Source organism: Euwallacea similis, chromosome 25 (assembly GCF_039881205.1).
Source record: "Euwallacea similis isolate ESF13 chromosome 25, ESF131.1, whole genome shotgun sequence".
Lineage (NCBI taxonomy): Eukaryota > Metazoa > Arthropoda > Insecta > Coleoptera > Curculionidae > Euwallacea > Euwallacea similis.
The window spans coordinates 2373993-2394534 of NC_089633.1; the positions used below are offsets into that span (position 1 = coordinate 2373993).

The 20542-nt window shown below is 32.8% G+C and overlaps 3 protein-coding genes across 4 annotated transcripts; all 3 read left to right on the plus strand.

Annotated features, from left to right (window-relative positions):
* Positions 1 to 877: 877 nt before the first annotated feature.
* Positions 878 to 7326, plus strand: LOC136416827 (putative inorganic phosphate cotransporter). The gene is made up of 9 exons (XM_066402192.1): positions 878 to 1071; positions 5227 to 5438; positions 5511 to 5724; positions 5803 to 5901; positions 5957 to 6177; positions 6232 to 6381; positions 6429 to 6561; positions 6619 to 6860; positions 6918 to 7326. The coding sequence occupies exons 1-9, from the start codon at positions 999 to 1001 to the stop codon at positions 7098 to 7100; spliced, it is 1527 nt and encodes a 508-aa protein (XP_066258289.1). The 5' UTR covers positions 878 to 998; the 3' UTR covers positions 7101 to 7326.
* Positions 7327 to 10011: 2685 nt separating this feature from the next.
* On the plus strand, positions 10012 to 10838 carry LOC136416935 (uncharacterized). The gene is made up of 2 exons (XM_066402380.1): positions 10012 to 10338; positions 10404 to 10838. Exons 1-2 carry the CDS (start codon positions 10143 to 10145, stop codon positions 10499 to 10501), a joined length of 294 nt encoding a protein of 97 aa, XP_066258477.1. The 5' UTR covers positions 10012 to 10142; the 3' UTR covers positions 10502 to 10838.
* A 3476-nt stretch (positions 10839 to 14314) lies between these two features.
* On the plus strand, positions 14315 to 20063 carry LOC136416818 (putative inorganic phosphate cotransporter). Of its 2 annotated transcripts, none has more exons than XM_066402183.1 (9): positions 14315 to 14592; positions 15085 to 15227; positions 15366 to 15582; positions 15650 to 15748; positions 16810 to 17027; positions 17079 to 17228; positions 17285 to 17417; positions 19047 to 19295; positions 19364 to 19478. In XM_066402183.1, exons 1-9 carry the CDS (start codon positions 14511 to 14513, stop codon positions 19366 to 19368), a joined length of 1296 nt encoding a protein of 431 aa, XP_066258280.1. In that variant the 5' UTR covers positions 14315 to 14510; the 3' UTR covers positions 19369 to 19478. The 2 variants fall into 2 exon arrangements, with proteins under 2 accessions (XP_066258280.1, XP_066258278.1); XM_066402181.1 differs by having other exon boundaries at positions 14318 to 14592; positions 19047 to 19291; positions 19417 to 20063.
* Positions 20064 to 20542: the final 479 nt, after the last annotated feature.

The following is a 20542-nucleotide window of genomic DNA, read 5'->3' on the forward strand; positions in this document are numbered from 1 at the left end:
CCAGAGAAAGTGGATAGGACGATAAAATCGTCAATCGTTAACCTTTCTAGTTACTAAGATTGTTATCTGAGATTAAGATCTGTTAAATTTAAATGTTTTAATTACTATACTGTTTTATTATTTTCAATACAAAGGAGCAAAAATTAAAATTATATTTGTTTATTTAACTACGACAAATAGCTTGCTTATCCTCAATTTATTGAAATTCACTGCTGGTATTTAATTTAATGTGCGATTTTTAGTATCTTTTGTTATGTTGTCGTGTTGTCGTGTTGTCACGTAATTCTAGTACATTAAACCAGCTTTGAAAGGCCATCAAAAATGACCCCTTTCGATACTTCTTTGGATAAATTTCAAATCGATCATTTATATTATCTGGTATCGCCTTAAACTACAAACAAATAGGAAATTATAGATGTCAGTTTTCTACAGTTAATAAATCGTTTTCCCACGTAGCCACTGGACATTAAACTATTATAGCACGATTGTCCCTTGAATATTACTCAGTCGGTTTATTTTCTTTTATACATTAAAAATTATATGATCCTAATATCCAAATAATTCCAGAGCTTTATTGGGTTTTATTTATCATTTCAGTCATTATTCTTACATATCAAATTGAAATTTTTCGATATGGATTGTTTGATGCAAATAATGATAAATTTGGCCACTTTTATTTATTGTGGCCTGAATGAGTTCAAATATATATAATGGGCTAACAAGGACTGATTACAATTTAAAGATGCCACCACTTTTTAACTTCTGTTTTTCTAATCTTTAATTATCCGATTATTTTAGAATGTTTTTGAAAAACATATTTAAATGATAATCTATCAATTGCGAGAACCAAAATTCATTTATTTACTAGACTCGGTAAACCTCTAGGTAAAGTATTCTAGTCTGGAAAGTGTTAGTCAAAATCGTTAATGCAAATTTTGATGACGGTAGAAATCTGATAGAATAAGATCATTACTGAAGAAGAAATAAGTTGGTTAAGTATGTCAAGTTTGAAAAAAGTATCTGTAATTCAGAACAGGAGGTTGGAAGATGAAAGTAAAAAAGTGAATCAAGGTAAGCATGTTTTTAAGGAGAAGAAGTGCCGTTTATTTATAAATTGAGAAACAATTCAATCGTAATTTCTTGATGAAAACACACATTTGAAAAAAGAAAAAGGTAGTTAAATAAATAGCTCTATATTTAAATTGAAATATTTTTCAAAAAAGTAAAAAAATAAACAAATTTCAGACACACTTATAAAAATGTTTATTTTTTAAGTGTGTTTTTTTAGTCAGTTTAGTTCATTTTTTAAGCGTTTTTAAACGTTTCCAAATTTATTTTAATTAGATCTGGCAGACGATTTATCTTCGCTATCTCAATAAACTTATAGATATGCTTTAATTTTTTTCTCCTAATTTTGAAGCAACTGGCATATGCATACCTAAATGATCAAAAAGATTTAATTTCTCAACGCAAATCCCTAATCCAACCATTTAAATATAATCCTCACCTTTAATATTCATTACCAGTTGCAAATATTCATTAGGTGATAGATTCCTAAGTGAAATCTTATCCTGGATAAGTATAAATGTAATGATAAGGATGATTAAACACTTCTACTCGCTAGGAGGATACACATGTTTATTGTTAAGATGTTTTCGTGGTCTTAGAGGCTCATCATAATCATTATCAATACAAGTAAGGACACAATAATGTGAATGAAAGTTGTGAATTGAGCATTTAATGTCATGAATATGACACTCTGTACAGAGTCAAAAATCTCTCATTGGTCATCTTTTTTTATTAATATCGCTGAGTCTATGTTATAACTAAGACCTGTGAACATTCTTTCAGCTATGTTGATTTAGAGAGTAAACACAAATCCTAACACTGATACCAAAGAATATTAAGAAGGGCATTCAAAATTACTGATCTAACTACTACAGCTGAAAAATTGTTCACTGTTTCTGTTTTCTTCAAAGCAACGTTTACTTGACTTGAATAAATTACATGAACCGAGCATTTGAGGTCCTGTCAACATGGACGAAGTTGTACTTGTTTATTCACGTTTTTTCCTATCGTTTCGATGTTGTGTAGGAGTTCCTCAAATGCCAATCCATGGTTGAACCTCGTCCAGGTCTTTCAAAGGTAGGGCACAATTGAATGCTATGATTTTAAATTGCCCACGTTCATTTCCAGGAGCACAGTTTTCCTAAGGTTGTTGGATCTAGTAAAATTTCTTCTACTCAGACTGGACAATGCTGCTTTAAGTCTTTTGACAGTCACTGATTTGTTCGCGAAGCTTACCTTTAACCTTTTGTTGAAATTCCATATCCTTTCTGGGTTCATCAACTATCAATTCAAGCCCCTTCAGCATGTCTTCTACTTGGGCATGTATATTTATTGCGACGTCGTTTATAGACGATCTCAAGCCATTAAATTCCTGATCGTGCCTAGCCTTTATCCCATCAAACTTGTTGCCTTATTCTCCATTTGTCTCTGACTGTTCGTCCTTTCGTCTCGGCTTACATTCAGTGGTTTCAATTTCTAGCATGCATTAATATTCCACCGTTTCAATATTGTTGAATAACAATTCAAGATAATTGGAAGGTATTTCTCCTTTGGCTGATAGACGTATTCAATTGGTTTGATCCAATTAAACTGATAAGCACTTGACTGTAAGATGAAGTGTTAAGTCGCATTACAGGACCATTTTGAATTGCTTCACGTTAAAATGGTAAACTCTGGTATATACACAACCAAACATACACAAAAATATGGAATCACCCAGTATTTACAGGAAAAATCTTTATCTTGCAAAAACATAACAAGCGAATAAAAATCGAATAACTACTATCAGCATTTGAATTCATAAAAACATGATCAGATTTGTTTTTGTACTCTCGATTTTAGTATTCCCATGTAGTCTTGTAAGTGAAGTTATAATTTTTTTTCCTCAAATTTTATTAAAAATGCTTTATGTGAGGTTATCAGGCATTCAGAGGGGGAGAATTATTGCTTTTTTGGGAACAGGGCGTGTCCCAAAGGAAAATTGCACGAATGGTGGGGGTTACATAAGGGGTTATTTCAAAAACTTATTCAAAATTTCTAGAGTTGGGAACCCTAAAAAATAGATCCAAGAAAAATCGTAGAGAAGTCACCACAAAAGGTCAGGTCTGCTTTTTAGTTCAAATAAGAGGAAGAAATCCCACATCCCACCTCGTGCTTCAAAGGCAACTTTTGCAAGCTACAGGTGTTAGCATTTCGGTCGAAACTGTCAGGAAAAGACTTGGAGCTCGAGGGGTTTTCAGCAGAAGACAGCTAAGAGTTTCTACAGTCCTATCAGTGCAAAATAAAGTTGACCGTTTAAATTGGCGTTTGGGGCACCAAAACTCGATAATTGAAGACTGGCTAAATGTCTTGTTTTCAAATGAAACCAGAATTGAGTTACAATCAGATAACCGGCGAATTCGCGTTTTAAAAGTGGGAGATAGGCTAAGCTTCGAACTGCTCGATTTCTTTCCAAATACAAAGGAAGAACCGTAGTATTTTGAGGTGGAATTATGATTGGTGGAAAAACTCCTTTAATTCTCGTTAGACAAACACTAACAGGTCCAAGGTCCAAGGATTTAATGCTCCAATCTGTAGTAATCCTCTAGAAAGGTGCTTTTGGTGATAACTTTTTTAATCATGCTCGATAAAGCACCTTCACATACTGGCGGAGCTAGTAGAAATTTTTTAGAAGTGGAAGATGTGAGAGTTTTAGATTGACCTTTTTGTTTACTTGATCTTAATCCAATTGAGCACTTTGGGATAAGATTGAAAGAAAAATTAGAGCACGTCAACATAACTTTGGCCATACCGGACAATTAATATAAGCAGTTTTAAAAGAATAGAGAAATGTTTTTCAAGAAACCATTGATAATTTGATGGAAAGTATGCCTGATCGAATTTGTTCTTGTATTATTACTAGAGGAGGCAATAGTGATTATTAAATTAAAAAAACTTATTATTTATTCTTAAATTTTCATTTACCTTACATATAATTTTCAGAGAAATTTATAATTTTTGTTATTTTTTTAAATTTTAGAATTTGTTTCGATCATTTTTTTTTCTCTAATAAAATGTTTTTGGATAAACTGCTTTTTATCTTGAAATGATTCTTTTCAAATGTAATATTGTTTTCTCCTAATTACTGAGTCATTCTCTATAAGTTTGGTTGTGTGTACGTTAATTTCCATTTAGAATGAATGTCAACAACTACTTATATACTTCTAGATACAAATCTCTCAAAAGTAATTAATTTGAAAATCTCAAACAAATATTTAGTGATGTAATGTGCACTTTACGGCTTTCAAAGACTGATAGCGCTCAAATTTCATATTGATCTACAGCTAATGAAAACTCAAATTAAGATATTTGATATTATCTTTTACAATAGGTTATAAAGCACTTGATTCATAGAAAAAATATTTTTCCAATAATTGTAGGATCGCGTTTCTTGTAGATAGGTGCTACTTCAGACTCTTGTAGATAGGTCTTACTTTTAAGTTGGATACATGTTAGATAGTAGGAATTATCTTTAAGATTGTCATACCCCTGGGCTGCGACCCTGGTGGGCATTAGTTGGGGCATGGGGCAATCCCCGCAATAAACCGGGTCGGCATTGGAACTGCCTAAAATATACTTTGTTGGCATTTGAATTGCCTTTGATAGATTCCATTGGCCCTATAGTGGCAGTTCCAATTCCCAGCTAAGACGTAACGGTTTGATGCGGCGGGTGGTGCAGATGGCACCCTAACCAGGGTATGCCCATGGTTTATCACCATGGGTTTTAGTATTTAAGATTTTGTAGAGCATGTACAAGCTTTCTTTTCTTCTGGGTTCGGTTGTCATTGGTAACTCAGAAGTCGCGTCCGCGCTCACGAAACTCACAAGTTACTTTATACTCTCTTTTGTTCACTTTACATTAATAAACGCATATTTATAGTCCTTTTCCTATCTGTGATTTCATTATAAGATATAAACACCATCCTATATCTACAGTAGTGTCAAACCCGATGCTACATAATTAACCAGTATTATTTGCTTCTGAGTCGAATTTCTAACTGTACATTATATACTCAAACCATTGAAATCACTTTAAATTTCATAAGAACTGTAAAATTAAAATTATTTGAAATTTTACAACGAAAATTTAAGTTAATTTCCAATATTCTTAACGTTTAGTGACTTTGGACTCCATAAAAGATGCTAAAAAAAGGGAAATTTACATTAGGGGATATGATAAAGATGACAAAGGCCCAAAAATAGGAAAGAGACATATCCAAGCCTTTCTGATTTGTATGGGCATTACTATAGCATTCGCAATGAGAAACAGTTTTTCTATAGCTATAGTTGCTATGACTGATAAGAACGCTTCACCAAATCCAAACGTACATGTAAGTAAAATTATATGAAACCAGTGCATTGAAAACATTGAATAAATATGAATTTGATTAAAAAATTTATAGACGTACAACTGGACAAACAAAAGTGTAATACTGTCTTCATTCTTCTGGGGATATGTGTGTCTTCAAGTGTTAGCTGGATATCTAGCTAATACTTATGGTCCCAAAAACTTCTTAATACCTACATTTGCCATCAATTCAGTGGCGTTCATGGTAATTCCTTTCGCAGCTGACCAATGGGACTATACAGGTGTTATCATCTGTAGAGTAATTCAAGGTGCGCAAACCTAAACCAATTTTTTTTATATATATTGCCCTATGCAACACAAATCTATGAAATACTTATTATACTTAGGTTTAACCCAAGGATTTGTGTTCCCATCAGCTCATACCATCTTAGGGAAATGGGCTCCAGTTGAAGAGAGAGCCACGATAGGTACAATTGTGTACACAGGTTGCATTACAAATTAGTTTCCCATACAGCAATCTCTATTAAATTCGTTTCACAGGGGTCAACATAGGACCCATCCTCTCATCACTGATTGCCGGATATATCTCCTCATCATGGATAGGCTGGCCTGCTTCCTTCTACATCATTGGATCTCTAGGATTAGCTTGGTGTTTCCTGTATCTCTTTTTAGGATTCAACGCCCCAGCAGTGCATCCCACTATCACCAAAGAAGAACGTGACTATATTCACTCTTCTCTGAAAGAAAGCGCAAGTGATGAGGCAAGATCAAAATAAATGATAATACATGAGGAATTACTTAATAGAATATTTCAGGTAATACCAGTCCCATGGAAATCGATTCTAACCAGTCTTCCAGTGTTCGCAATATTAGTATGTAGTATGGGAGGAGCGTGGGGATATTCAATGATGATGACCGAAATTCCGATATATTTAGCGAAAGTTATGAAATTCGAAATTGCAACTGTAAGTTCATTTCTATTTATTTCGTCATTTGAACCATCTGCTTGTAGAATGGGCTAGCAAGTGCCATTCCTTATATGGCATCACTAGTAGCGGGATTCATATATGCACCTTTATCTGATTACTTGATTAGAAGGGGATACCTTTCTACGCTTAATTCTAGGAGGCTGTTTCAATTAATAGGTATATACCAAATTCACGTTAAGGTATCAGAAGTTGTCTAATTACATCATAAAAAAGGTTCTTACGGACAGCTCATATGTCTCCTCCTATTGACCTACGTAGCCAAAACAAAAACAACTTCAGTACTGTTTCTTTCAATTGGAAATGGCTTGTACATTGCAATACTAGCTGGCCAGAGTATAAACCACGTAGATATATCTCCCAGGTTTTGTGGCATTATACAAGGTATATGTAATGGTAGTAGCCAGATTTTGTCAATATTTGCACCACTCCTGGTCAACTTTGTCGTGCAGAAAGAAGTAAGTTAGCTATAGTTTATGTCAGTCAGCAGAGAACTGATTCGTAATGATTTTCAGGAAGAGGCTGATCAATGGAAGATAGTGTTTTTAGTAACAACAGTGATATATTTTGTATGTGCTACATTTTTTGCGATATTTGCCTCTGTAACTAGACAACCATGGGATGGACCTACGACGGAAGAACCAGAAAAGATAGAGCGAATGAAGAAACAATCTCTAGTCAGTCTTTCTGGCTATTAAAAACATAAAGATCTGAAAACTAAAGCGTATTTATTAAATGTAGTGAATTTCATTACAAAGAAGAAAATATTATTATAATATTATTCCTGGCCCCAAAGTGAATTTTTTAATTGGATAAATTCCAGGAGAGATAAGAAAAATCTGGAATATTCTATTTTAAAAGCTAACTAAATACAATAAAAGGTTTCACTTATCTTCTATGTGTGCATTAAATCCCAGGTCAAATAATTTTAGTACATTTCACTGTCTTGAATATATTCGCACCTGATCATATATACAGGGTGTTTGGAAAAGTTGACACAAAACTTAAGGTGAAAGTAGAACCAAAAATAGTAAAAAACGTTTCTATAAACATTGGTCCTACGGAAGACCGTTGCTGAGATATGGCAATCCAAAGGGTTCTATTATTTAAACATTTTTAAAATAACTTTCTAATTAAAATAGTGAAAGGAAAATTGTAGATAATAATTATATCATAAGAATCTTTAAATATCACAAGTTTCATTGAAATCGATTATAAATGAAAGTAGTATTCTAATAACACTTAACAAAAATGTTTCTAATTTTTTTTATTCCTTTCACTTATCGAGTAAATAATATTATTTTTTAATGAATTACACTTTTTGGAAGAAAAAATGTCTCTATCTTTTTTTTCGAATTTTGCGTAATTTAGTCAAAAATAATCATTTTTTTAAATAATGTATGACTCAGAGCAGTAACATTTTTTTAAATAGTTTCGCATAGTAAACATCTTTTATGGCGATAATTTCATTGTAGGGATTCTCATTTTTCGTAATGGAAATAAACCGTGGACTAAAAGAGACCTACTTACACAATTACTAATTAACATAAGAAAGTAGAGTAAAGAAAATAAATTTTTATTTTGAATTTTACGCTATAACTTTTAATCATAAAATATATAAAAAAACATGAAAATCTTAATTACAAGTGCGAAGCAAAGACTGAAATTGTCCAGCCTGGAACGAAATACAGACACGTAATGTTCTAAGGAAATTAAATGGAACGCCATGAAAAATTTTACTTTGAATTGGTATGACATCGAAAGCTTCACCAATATATTGTGACAACTCTTCAATGGTAGTCACAGGCGTAGCGCATACCATTTTTTTACGTCGCCCCATAAATAAAAATTATCCGCACTTAAATCCGGCGAACGAGGTGGCTTTGATATAAAAGGGCCTTTCCCCAACAATCAATTTTTCCGAGAACTCCGCCCTTACCGATCATAATGTGGGGAGCTCTATTTTGTAAAAAAACTATATTTGCTCGAAGTTCAAGAGGAATATCGTCTAGCAGATCTAAAAATCATTTCCCAAAAAGCTTTGATATTCCACACTTTCCAAACAATTCAATAGAAAGAATGGTCCCAGAGGCTGATTGCCAACTATGCCAGTCAAAATATTAACTGAAAATTTTCGTTGATAATGAGTTTCATTAGTGGCATAGCAATTTTCATCACATCAAGTATGAAGATTATGCAAATTGATAACGCCATCTCATGTAAAGCAAGCTTCCTCAGTAAATAAAATATTTGAAACGAATGTGTACTTATATTAGCGACGAAGAATTGTCAAACAAAAAGGAAGGCGGGCGGCATAATCTTCTTGGAATAAACATGAACCCTTTGAAAATGGTAAGAGTATAATCCTTAAGCAACTGCCATATATGAATAATGTTTTTTCTAAAGCGAACAGATGCTGTTGTTACACTCGCAGTAGAATTACGTTCAAAAAATCTTAAAAGTACTTCATCTAAATCATGCCTATGTCTCCTAGGATGGCCATATTCACGATATCTTGGAGTTAGGGCTCCTGATTCCATCGCTCTTACATGAATTCCCCTAAACAATCTTGCAGGAGGTTGCCTTCTATCAAGGAAACGTTGCCAATACTCCCTTTGAATCGCCAGACTATGCAAGGTCAAGTACAAATATTAGGACTAAGAAACTAAATAAACGTAAGAATTTAAATAACAGCACGTGAAGGTCGCTACAATGAAACTGTTACCGTGAAAAATGTCTACTAAGTGAAAATATTTAAAAAATATGTACTGTTCTCAACCATATATTATGTAAAAAATTATTATTTCTGACTAAACTACGTAGAATTCGAAAAAAATGTAAAGAATTTTTGTTCTTCAAAAAAGGCTAATTTATTAAAAAATAATATTATTTGCTTAATAATTCAACGGAATAAAAAATTCGAAAAATTTCTGCTAAGAGCTGTTAGAAAGCTATCTTTATTTATAATTTATTTTGATATAAAACTTATTATAGTTTAAGACTCTTATGGTGTGATAAATTCCTATAATTTTCATTTTCATCTCAATCAGAGAGAAAGTTATTTTAAAAAATATCCAAATGACAGGACCCTCTTCGACGGTCACATTTCAGTAATGGTGCTCCGTAAGATTATTATTCATAAGAACTTTTTTTACTATTTTTGGCTCTACTTTCACCTCAAGTTTTGTATCAATTTTTCCCAACACTCTGTATAGTTCATCAAAAAGTTGTGCATATTTCCAAAACTTGAAGCAAAAATCCTTAGAAAGCAATGTCTTTATCTTGCGCATAACCGAATCCTCGGTATTAAGGTGTCACCAATCTGCAAACAATATCCTGTGCCATTTAAAAAAAATAAATTCCTACATTAAAAATCTAATGTCTAACAATGAATCTACATCAACCATTGAAAAAATTAACAAACAAAAAACAATTTAAGTATGAATATATCTCTTATTGTATTTTGCAACGTGCCCATATGTATTTTATTTATCTATATTAAACTTTGCACTACCTATCTTTGTCATTTTTTCCATACCTAATTCGCTCGATACCCAGTAACTTTCGAAAGCTTAAATAAATAAATATTTAAATGTTTCACCGTGAAGTTACGTGTAAGTGCCTGATACTAGAACGTTAAAATACACACACCGGACACGAAATTTGCTTAATTACTCGCAAACTACCAAACAGTACTTTTCATAGGATTGTTCCGTAAATTTGCATTGTTCATATCTCTCATGATGGCCGTGTTCAAAATTCTAGCGATTTGCACTATTTTATTTACTATTATAATTCTCAATACTTCAGCTCTTATAATGTGCCCAGAGGATTTTTGTGCCAATACAACCTGCACCAACGTCACTTCTTGTCCTAAAGGAGAAACCTTTGGGACTACTGTCTGTGGATGTTGCAATACATGCATTACAGAAATTCGTGAGTTATAATAAATATATTAGTAAGTATATTGTGTAACCTAATTCTTATGATTTATGCTATAGCTAAAGGAGAACCCTGCCCAAAGATACCCATTATCGGTGTACCTCCAACGTGGAAGTGTGAAGCAGGAACCATATGTAGGAATGGAATTTGTTCTTAAATAATGTAATGGTTCTTACGAATATTATCCTGGTGATTGATTAAGGTTAAAATGAGTATAATTAGGAACAGGCTAATCCCTTTTATTGTCTATATATATGTGTATGTAAATGGGTATCCATAAAATATCTATTATGTGAAATTTTGTTTAAATACTTATCAATGTTCATGCAATAATATAGAACATATGGATATAATGGTAAGATGATTCTCCCAACAGTTACATTACTCAGTTTCTGCTCACCTCGAAAATGAGAGTCTTGAGTTACGATTAGAGATTGGATCTTAACATTCCTGGTTTATTTTCGTGGCAATTCAGGTACAAGTTAAGATCTCTTAACATCATCTGTGGTACTTTATGTTAATTGATAGCCATGTCCTAGGGGCCAGCTTTAACAGACTTCAAGAACACAGAGTGGTAGAGGAACGTTTTACGAGAACGGTATAATCGTACAAGTTTAGAGCCATGAGATGAGGAGAATTAGCAGTGAACCATAAGAATGAAATGTAAAATGTTCATTATACGAAGTGTTGTAATGCAAGCGGCATCAGCAGTTAATTGGTAGAGACAGATATAGATATAGGCCAAATTTGGGTTATCAAAGAGTTCTTCTACACAAAATTTTCGCTCATTGTTCACATACGTAGTTATCTACAGCTCTCTCCTATATAAAAAGGGTAAAAAGTGTAAAAAGCATAAGCAATTGAGCCTTAAAGTGGGTCATTAACGCTCCATTTTCTATACCTTAAACAAATGTTTAAATAGTCAGTCGACGGAAAAAAACTATGTCCGTCAGTCAATATCCATTCATTGCCAGTTTCACAATAATACTAAATTACACATCTAGGTAGAAAGTATTTACTTTCTGTCGCAAGCAAAAGATAGCAAGTCCAAGGTCCATTGCGCTGAAGTTAGTTATTGCTCCAGACACACAGAGTACTTTCCACCATAGTGTGTATTTTATTGTGTATGTTATATTATTAATATATTAAAGAAAATATAAAGAGACATATAGAATTGTTTAAACAAACCCCGATATATGCAACCAAAATCTCACCGGTATTTGCAGTGTTTTGCATACACAAATAAATATTTTATTAAAAGTCTTTGAGAGCAAATAAAAAAAAAGAATGTAGATTGAATATAATGTAGAGGAGGACCTTTTTTGATTTTGATATTTCACAAAATATTCGTAATACTCAACAAGAGAGCGAAGATAATTTTTTTGTAATTTTGAAGCACCATCTCACATCCACTCTGGTTGAAAGTACTCACTTGTCATCCAAGTCGTAAATAACAGTCAGAAATCGAACAGTTTAGGCCTAACTTAAAAATAAGAAATAATATTTTTACAAACAGGTTTTCAATTTGAAAACTTCCCACCTTAATTATCTCGAACCGGGATAGATTTTCAAAAAATCGCCGGAACACATAGATTTTGTTATTGAAAGGGAACAATTTTTATGTAGAATTCACTGTGCCTCTTTCAAAGCTTTACTCCCCAGAGCCACCCTCTCCAATACCTTAAACAGTAAAAGGGGTTAAGTGATATATAATTTTAAAAGACTTTTCATTCTCTATATACCTCATATACCTCTATGTACCTCATTTGTTACGTTTGACTGTTGCGTTATCAAGTTAGACTTCCTTAATTATTCTAAATCTATTTTTCCTATTAATCTTTTGATAGCGTTGAAACTAAGACTTTTTTATTCAAATGTGTCTTATGATTAGGAAATTGTTGTAATAAACTTCTGCATAACCGTTTTAAATTATAAAACAAATAATTTTTCTTATTACTGACCTTTAAAAAAACATGCTCAAAATTGGATTTCCAATTTTTAACACTTTTAGTTTATTAAATGTTCAAATTGTCTTCCATTATTTTTCAAACAATAATAAATCCTATTTTGAAACTCTTCCTTGGCATTGTCAAATACCGCTTCTGGAATAGCCCTGCTTGCCTACGTGATTCTTCCTATCAAATCGTTAATATTATCACACGGGATTTTGCATTTATCCGATTTTATAAGCCCTTATAAAAATAATCTAACGGCGTTAAGTCTGGTGATCTTCCAAGCCATTCTATCGGTCTCGTTCTGCTAATCGATTTGTCGAGAAATCGGTTATCGAACCATTCTCGTACTAGGGGAAAATAATACGGTGAAGCTGCATCTTGATAAAAATGTATTTGGTTTTCTTGCAAGATCTTTCCACCAACTTGATCTCTCAAATGAACTGTTATTAAAGGATTAATTACGTTTTCAAGTAAGTTTAAGTACAGCTCTCCAGTTAAGTTTTCCTCAATATACACATCCTATAACAGAACACCTGCCAAAATATTATTTTCTTCTAGGAACTGCGTAACACCCTCTCTAAAAATGTGGGAATTTTCGTCATTCCAATATTGGCAGTTCTGTTTATTAATGCAACCATTAAGAAAAAAGGCGCATCCATGACTAAAGCAAATATTTGTAAAAAAAATTAATTATTATTAAGTTGGTCATGGTTTCGCAAAACTCGATTCTTTTATTAAATTCGTCATCATAAAGTTCCTATAGAATTTCTATTTTGTAGGGATGAAATTTATTTAATTTCAGTGCTTTTTGTACAGATTCATATGACATCCCAGTTTGACTTGCGACCGTACGCAGTGAGTTGCTAGGTTCTGCAACGAAGGTTCCCAGAACCTCTAGTTGAGCAGCTTCATTTAAAACACGCCAAGCAGCCCGTTTTTTATTTTCAATAAAATCTATTTTAGTAAATTTTTTTATTAAGTTTAAAACGTATCTGTGACTCACATTTGAATTTGAATTTCTAACATTAAAAACTTCCGCTGTTGTTGCGCTTGTTTCTTGCTTCCCATAAATAAAAATAATTTCATTTCTTTGGAGAATTGTGTATACCATTTTTCAAATGACAATAAGACACAAATTATCGCAATATATTTTAACTGATTTGAATATCTAGTAACATCGACCAGCGTCACAGGTAAGTAACTAATATTTTCATGCACGATAATATCAAAATTTATCGAAAAGGCATTCCATTGCAAAAAAAAATAAATTTAAAAAATCGCATTCTACGTGGATGTTTGTTGAGGAAATTTATTAGATTGATAAACATTTGCTTTAGTGATTAATACATCTTTTCTTTAGATGATCGTCTCGACAAACAATACAATAAGTCAATAGGTTGGTAAATAGATTTACTACAACTATTTCCTAATCATAAGACATATTTGAATAAAAAAGTCAGTTTCAGCACTATCAAATGGTGAATAGAGAAAATGGATTTAGAATGATCAAAGACGTCTAACTTGACAATGTAGCAGTAAAATGTAACAAATAAAGTACCAAAATGTAGAGAATAAAAAGCTCTTTAAAATGATGTATTCCTTTTTATTAGCCCTTTTTATCATTTAAGATTCGAGTATTTGAGAGGGTGGCTCTAGGAGGTAGAGGATTAAAAGAGGCGCAGGGAATTGTAAATAAAAAATTGTTCCTCCTCGATAACAAAGTCGACGTGTTCCAGCGCTTTTTTAAAATCTGTCCCGTTTCAAAGTAATAGGGATAGGAAGATTTCAAATTGACACCCTGTATATGGTTGTAAATAAATACATTTGCTTCATTCTATTACTTACTGCTTTAATGTCCTAGGATCGTAATGAATAAGTTAATTGCTGTAAAACTTTATCACAAAGAGACATTTACAATCAAATGGGACATGAAGTTCTAAATGCTTGTTACCGTAACCAGAAATTTATCGTGTTAATGACCTATATTCACTGAGAAAAATATTTGTTCTAATTTTTTTGCATTACAATCCCCTCTAAAATTCTCCCACGATATTCTCCTCAAGTGGAATAACTTGGTTGTAATCTATACCTTATTAAATCATTTAAATTTAATTATCAGGCAAAGCAAAATAATATATTCAGTATATCCCCCTATCAATTACTTCACTATTGAACGCGGAGTGACGGTTAAAGGTTTATTGTGATTTAGAAATGACTGCGTATCAGGATGTGGACAAAAATGAAAAACAAAATAAAGCAGTAAAACATGAGGAAAGTGGAAATCAAAATAAGGGTAAGTATATTACTTAAGATTGCAAGTTTTTAGGATTTTAATTAGGAAGGTTTGATAATAAATCTCTTTAAAAGCTGATCCATTCGTAGAAAAGCAAAAATACATGCATGAAATCACTCGTTGACTTCCTTGGATTCGCATTTAATTTATCCACAATTTAGTGAATTCTTTAAAAAAAAAAGTGGAATACTTCAATTTTTTACTTATATATTTCAATTAATTTGCGTCTTGAAAGTACTCGTGAAACTATGGGAATTAGTTTAGAGTGCAATAAAAGTTTTGAAAATTCACCTCTTTTTCCATTGTTTGCTAAGTGTTAGAGGGGTCAAGTGCATACTTCAGGCAAGTACTTATTGTTCTGAGAACATTCATATTAAATTTTATAATATCAAAACTTAAGACTGTTTTCGCAAAAATATTGCTAATAGAGTAATTCCTAAATTGTAAATTAATTATGTTTTACTTTGTTATTATTATTCATCGTAATTTTAGGTCCAGTTTTTGGTGCTCGATACATCCAGATAATGTTGATTACTTATTGTATTTTGGTTGGTATTTCGACCAGGGCCAGTTTTGCTGTTCAAATTGTTGCCATGACTGCGAAAAATGCTTCTTCACCCAATCCAAGTATTCCGGTAAGTTTGGAATTAGTACTTACTAAAAAGAAAATTGAAATGTAATTTTTCTCATGATAACCATACTCAAACGTTTTGGACTTGGTTTTATCTAATCTCCATTTTTATACTTCGGTGAGTCACTATATCAAATTTTAGATATACAACAGCTGGAAAAACTCCCACGTAGTACTCTCGTCATTCTACTGGCTCTATGTAGTATCAAACTTGATTTGTGGCCCTCTTGAAAAGAAATTCGGAGCAAAATGGTTCTTCCTTGGTGCTCTATTTCTAAACTGCGTCGCATATAGTTTCATCCCTGTTATGGCACAAGAATTTGGAGAAATTGGGGTGCTTATTTGTAGGCTTGTACAAGGTAATTTGGCAGAAATTGAAACGAGGGGGGAATAAATAGATGGAAATGACATTATGGATGTTTTTAGGGCTTGGTAGTGGTTTCATGTATCCGACTCAACAAATGTTAATAGGAGTCTGGGCACCACCTGAAGAGAGATCCAGGGCGATCATATCCGTAAATACAGGTAAATTTAATGATATCAGATCATCTCTTAACTTATTTCGTACATCCTTTGCACAGGCTCATTCGTCATCCACTGAGTAGTTCACAAATAAGCCTAAATCAAGTAACAATCTGAGATTAGCCTAAGTGAATATTTATGTTGTCCCAAGTAACGAAAGGAAGATAAAAAACACAATAAGGGTTTATTAACCGAACATGTTTAAAGCAGGATTTTAACTTTTCAGTTACGAAACATTTTTGAAAAGCTGATAATTCTTTAAAAATAACTATCATTTTGATTCGCGATTAAATTGCGATGAGGAAAAGGAGGTGAGTGTGAAACTAGTGTAAGCAAAAATTTAGGATTGTGTGTATATTTTTAATTAGACAAGAAAATAATAGATTTCTTGACCTAAAAAAGTCGCAGGAAGATACGTAGATCCTTTTGCCTATGCTCGAGTAACAAGTCTTGTGAACAACCTAAGCTATTTTGTACATTAGTGCTCAGACATTGCCCTGATTTAATAAATCAATGAGGCAACTGACCTAATTCAATTCAATGTCAATTAACTGGTATAGCTACACAACAAACCATGTTTACCCAATAATTGTAAATAAACAGAGCATAGATGCTTGTCGACAACCTTTAATTATTAAATGCTTTCCATGAATGAAAGTCGATTTCCACGTAATTTTCATTGTTAATTTATTTATTTCCTTTGACCCCGTTATTATTTTTCTGGACAGTTCATTATCTGTTACGTAATTAATTCTAGAGACTCTAAGATGACAATGAATTTGGACAAGTTTTATTTAAACGTGTGTAGCTTACGAAGGAACTATTTACCAAATTTAAATCAATAGCAGTTATCCCGTCTAATTTCTAAAATTGAATATCTTTTTCCATTCGGAAATGTATTCCTTCTAGGGAAATCTCCTCAATAATCCCAAATATAATTTTTTTTAAGATTCAGTTTTCAATCAATACTGGTTGAAAACTTGGTAATCTAATAGTAGCGCTAATTTGTAGCAAAATCCATGTCCTAATACAAATTTCTAATAGAATATTTCTCTTAATTACAGGGGTCACAGTAGGAACAATGTTATCTTCAATAATCCCAGGTTTGCTAACCCCAACTTGGTGGGGATGGCCATCTTCGTTTTATATTATCGGGGCGATTGGACTGGTGTGGTGCGTTCTGTATTTGCTACTTGGACATGATAGTCCTGCCACGCATCCAGGTATAACACCAGAAGAACGCAGATATATTCAACAATCACTGAATCAGGATCAAGATATAGTAATATTCAATTCTTAGTATTTCCAATAAGTTCTGAACACTCCATTTCAGAATGTTCCAGTTCCGTACATGAAGATCATAACGTCAATTCGAATATGGGCAGTCTTAGTAGCTCAAATCGGTGTCGCTTGGAGCAACAACATGGCTTTAACAGAATACTCAACGTATTTGGACAAAGTAATGAAATTCGATATTCAAGCTGTAAGCTCTTATTTCGGATTCCGTAATTTTAAAATCCTGCAACAGATATTTTTCAGAACGGTACTCTCAGTGCTATTCCTCCAGCTGTTGGACTTATTACTGGATTTATCGTTGGACCCTTATCGGATTTCCTGATAAACAGAAAATACCTTTCCACTGTAAATGCCAGGAGACAGTTTCATTTAACAGGTAACTATGGATATCTTATCCCAAAAAATTGGTTTAGACAACGTTCCCAGGAATTTGCCTTGAAGAGTTGAAATAAGGCGAAGCATTTGTCTATTTCTCGGTGTCCATGAAAATCATTTTCAAAAGACCACATTCTCCAGACTGGGAATAGAGCCTTGTCCAAATATTACGTTAAAATACGTATACAGCGTTTGTAAAATATATTGCAATGCGTTTATAACTTTTTAAACCCGATATTTAAAAAAAAGTGATTAAACACATTTAATTTTATTTAAAAAAAGGAATTTAACGCGTTATTTTTCGATGTTCAAATTTTTCACCCCTATCCAGCTACCCCTACTAACTTTTTATTTTCAAATGGAAAGGCACCCAGTGTAGTATATCAAACGAAGAGTAATTCAATAGGGATACAACGGTATACTCAGAACTAAAATTGGATCTAGAGTTTGCTTAAAAAAATCAAGTTATTAAATACACAATAAAGTAACTCATTAAGAAACTATTACATCAAATAAAATTGAAATTCCTATAATGAATGCTCAAATTGGGTTCCAGTAACAATTTGCCAATGATCCAGTCCTTCCTCGAACTGTTTTATACAATTATTCAGTGTTGCTTCTGTTATTAATTCTAAGCCTGTTTGAAGTCATCTAAATTTTATGATGTATTTTTGCAAACGGAACCCTTTAAGTTAACCCTACAAAAAAAATCAAGGAGTGTAAGATCAGGAGATCACGACGGCCATTCTATTGCACCTGTTCTACCGATCCATCTCCTAAGGAAAATTTCATCGAAATACCCTCTCATCGGCATAGCATCATGAACATCATGTGATGGTGCACCATGTTGCTGGAAGCAAATATTTTTACTACTTATTCCCCATTTCCTCCAGGAAAAATTGCAGCAATTGATGGAACTATTTCGTTTTGCAATAAGTGCAAATATATTTAATTCGTTTTTTAAAAGCCCTTCAATGAAAAATAGATCGATGAATTGGAGGTCGATTATACCCCTCCATGAAATTTGCAGATGTTGTGTATGTAGAGTCTGCATACAATGAGCAATAAATTCATTCAAGTAAAATGTTGCTTCATCCGAAAATAAAATTCTAGAAAAGAACCTATTATCCTGAATGCCTTTTTCTTGCATCAATTCACAAAATTCCATCCTGCGATCAAAATCTTAAAGCGACAACTCTTGGATAAAGGAAATTTTATATGAATGAAATTTTTCTCATTTCAAAAAAATTGCATACTATTCTTGCAGATATATAAAATTCATCGACAAGTTTGCTGGTAAACTGTATGGGGTTTTAACCAACAGATAAAAAAAAAGTGTCTAGTGCTTTATCACTGCTAGTTGCTCTTCGAGGCCTTCCACATTTTGGAGCAGCTTTCACATTTCCAGGTTGTTGGAATTTTTTATTAATGCGATTAACAATACTTCCATCAATAGGTGCGTCTGGATATTTTTCATTAAATACAAAACCCACCTCTTCATAAGTTCTTTTGCGATCTCTATACCCCGAAAAAATTAAAATTTCAATTCTTTGCTTCTCAGATAAACGATCCATTCTCCTCCAGATTCGAGACTCTAAGTAGTCTAATGTACTGAATTATTTTTTTGCAGGAGCTCTAGGTATCTCTGTAAGTTTGACTACCCTTTCCTACTTGAAACAATCTCAGCAGGCCATATCGATTTTTCTTATGGTTGTGGTATATGTTTCCCAAGCTGCAATGGTTTGCGGGAGTGGACTCAACATGATAGACTTGTCACCCAGATTTGCAGGGGTTATTTTTGGAATCTCAAATGCTTGTGGCCAGTCCATTGCGCTGTTTGCACCCCTTTTAGTGCAATTCGTTGTGACAAAAGACGTAAGTTTGAATATTAGAGATCAGTCTTAACGTTTTTCGGTCAGACGTATTGACAACTTTTTTCCCGCTTAGAGTAGCGATCTCCAAATCCGCTAATATTGACAAGACTTTTCTAATTTTTCCAGACCGATATAACACAGTGGAGAATAGTTTTTATCACTTCTGCTATACTGGTATTAAGTTCAGCTTTATTTTTTGCGATATTCGCATCGGCTGAGAGGCAGGCCTGGGATGGACCGGAAAGAAAGACTTCAATTGGCGAGAGGAAGAAAAAGATTTCAGTTATAAGTCTAAGTGGGGACATGGCAGTTATATCTTCGTAATTTTTAAGTTTTTAAATGTAATTTTCTATCGTAAATTATTTTAAAAATGGTAAAATTCTGTTCACGGAAATTAATTCTAAAACCAAAGTTTTATCAAGACAGGTTAAATTAGGTATGATTATCAAATACCAATCACTTACCTTAAATCACCTATTTGAAATGGTGACATGATATCTTTTGTGAAAAAAAACTCTCATTCCCCTGCGAATCCAACGAGGAATTTAAGAGGTTAACACATTTTAAATATTCGTGTGCGGTTCCTTGGGTTCTAGAGGTCATCTGAAATATCTGATTGTTGTGACTTAACTTGTGAATTAACGAGCGGTAATCTAGATTATCCACAATATTTTTTTTGCATTAGATTTCTGGATAATCCACAATGCTCGTGAATAAGGCTAGTGCAAACTAGATAAAATAAATAAGTATGTTTTAGACTCCAGCCCGTCTGGTTAAATTATGTTTCATTTCACTGCGTTCAGGAAAGATTATGTAAAACAATTTAATAAACAAATTTTTTTTATGTTTTGTTTTTAATTTTAATTTTTATCTACCCTAAACACTGCCAGTAAGTTACAATGTTTTTTTTTCCATTTAATTAAAGTATAATTATTTATTATAATCCAGGAGCCCCGATGAAGACAGTAAACAAACAAAACGAGTGGAGGGTATTATCGAAAGCTTGGCAGCTTAAGAGTTTTTACTACAAGTTACTGAACTGTTGAAAATTTCATTCTCAATTCAAGCAACATCCAAGTTCAATTTTTTAATGGATTGACTGCATTCGCTATATGAATGAATCAATTAATTAAATACGAAATAAACAAATTTTGTGTCATCTCTGTCACTACTATTGCGTTCTTAGACAGCAACTAATTTGAAGTAAACTCGGTTGACCGTTTTTTTCAATAGAATCAGATAACAATTGAGC

Bases quoted from the DNA above. Each gene is read 5' to 3' on its own strand.
- LOC136416818 (XM_066402181.1), top strand. From the start codon at position 14,511: ATGACTGCGTATCAGGATGTGGACAAAAATGAAAAACAAAATAAAGCA. The intron at 15,583-15,649 runs GTAATTTGGCAG...GGATGTTTTTAG, and splicing joins TATTTGTAGGCTTGTACAAG to GGCTTGGTAGTGGTTTCATG. The intron at 15,749-16,809 runs GTAAATTTAATG...TCTTAATTACAG, and splicing joins GATCATATCCGTAAATACAG to GGGTCACAGTAGGAACAATG.
- LOC136416935 (XM_066402380.1), top strand. From the start codon at position 10,143: ATGATGGCCGTGTTCAAAATTCTAGCGATTTGCACTATTTTATTTACT. The intron at 10,339-10,403 runs GTGAGTTATAAT...TTTATGCTATAG, and splicing joins TACATGCATTACAGAAATTC to CTAAAGGAGAACCCTGCCCA.
- LOC136416827 (XM_066402192.1), top strand. From the start codon at position 999: ATGTCAAGTTTGAAAAAAGTATCTGTAATTCAGAACAGGAGGTTGGAA. The intron at 1,072-5,226 runs GTAAGCATGTTT...CTTAACGTTTAG, and splicing joins AAGTAAAAAAGTGAATCAAG to TGACTTTGGACTCCATAAAA. The intron at 6,861-6,917 runs GTAAGTTAGCTA...AATGATTTTCAG, and splicing joins ACTTTGTCGTGCAGAAAGAA to GAAGAGGCTGATCAATGGAA.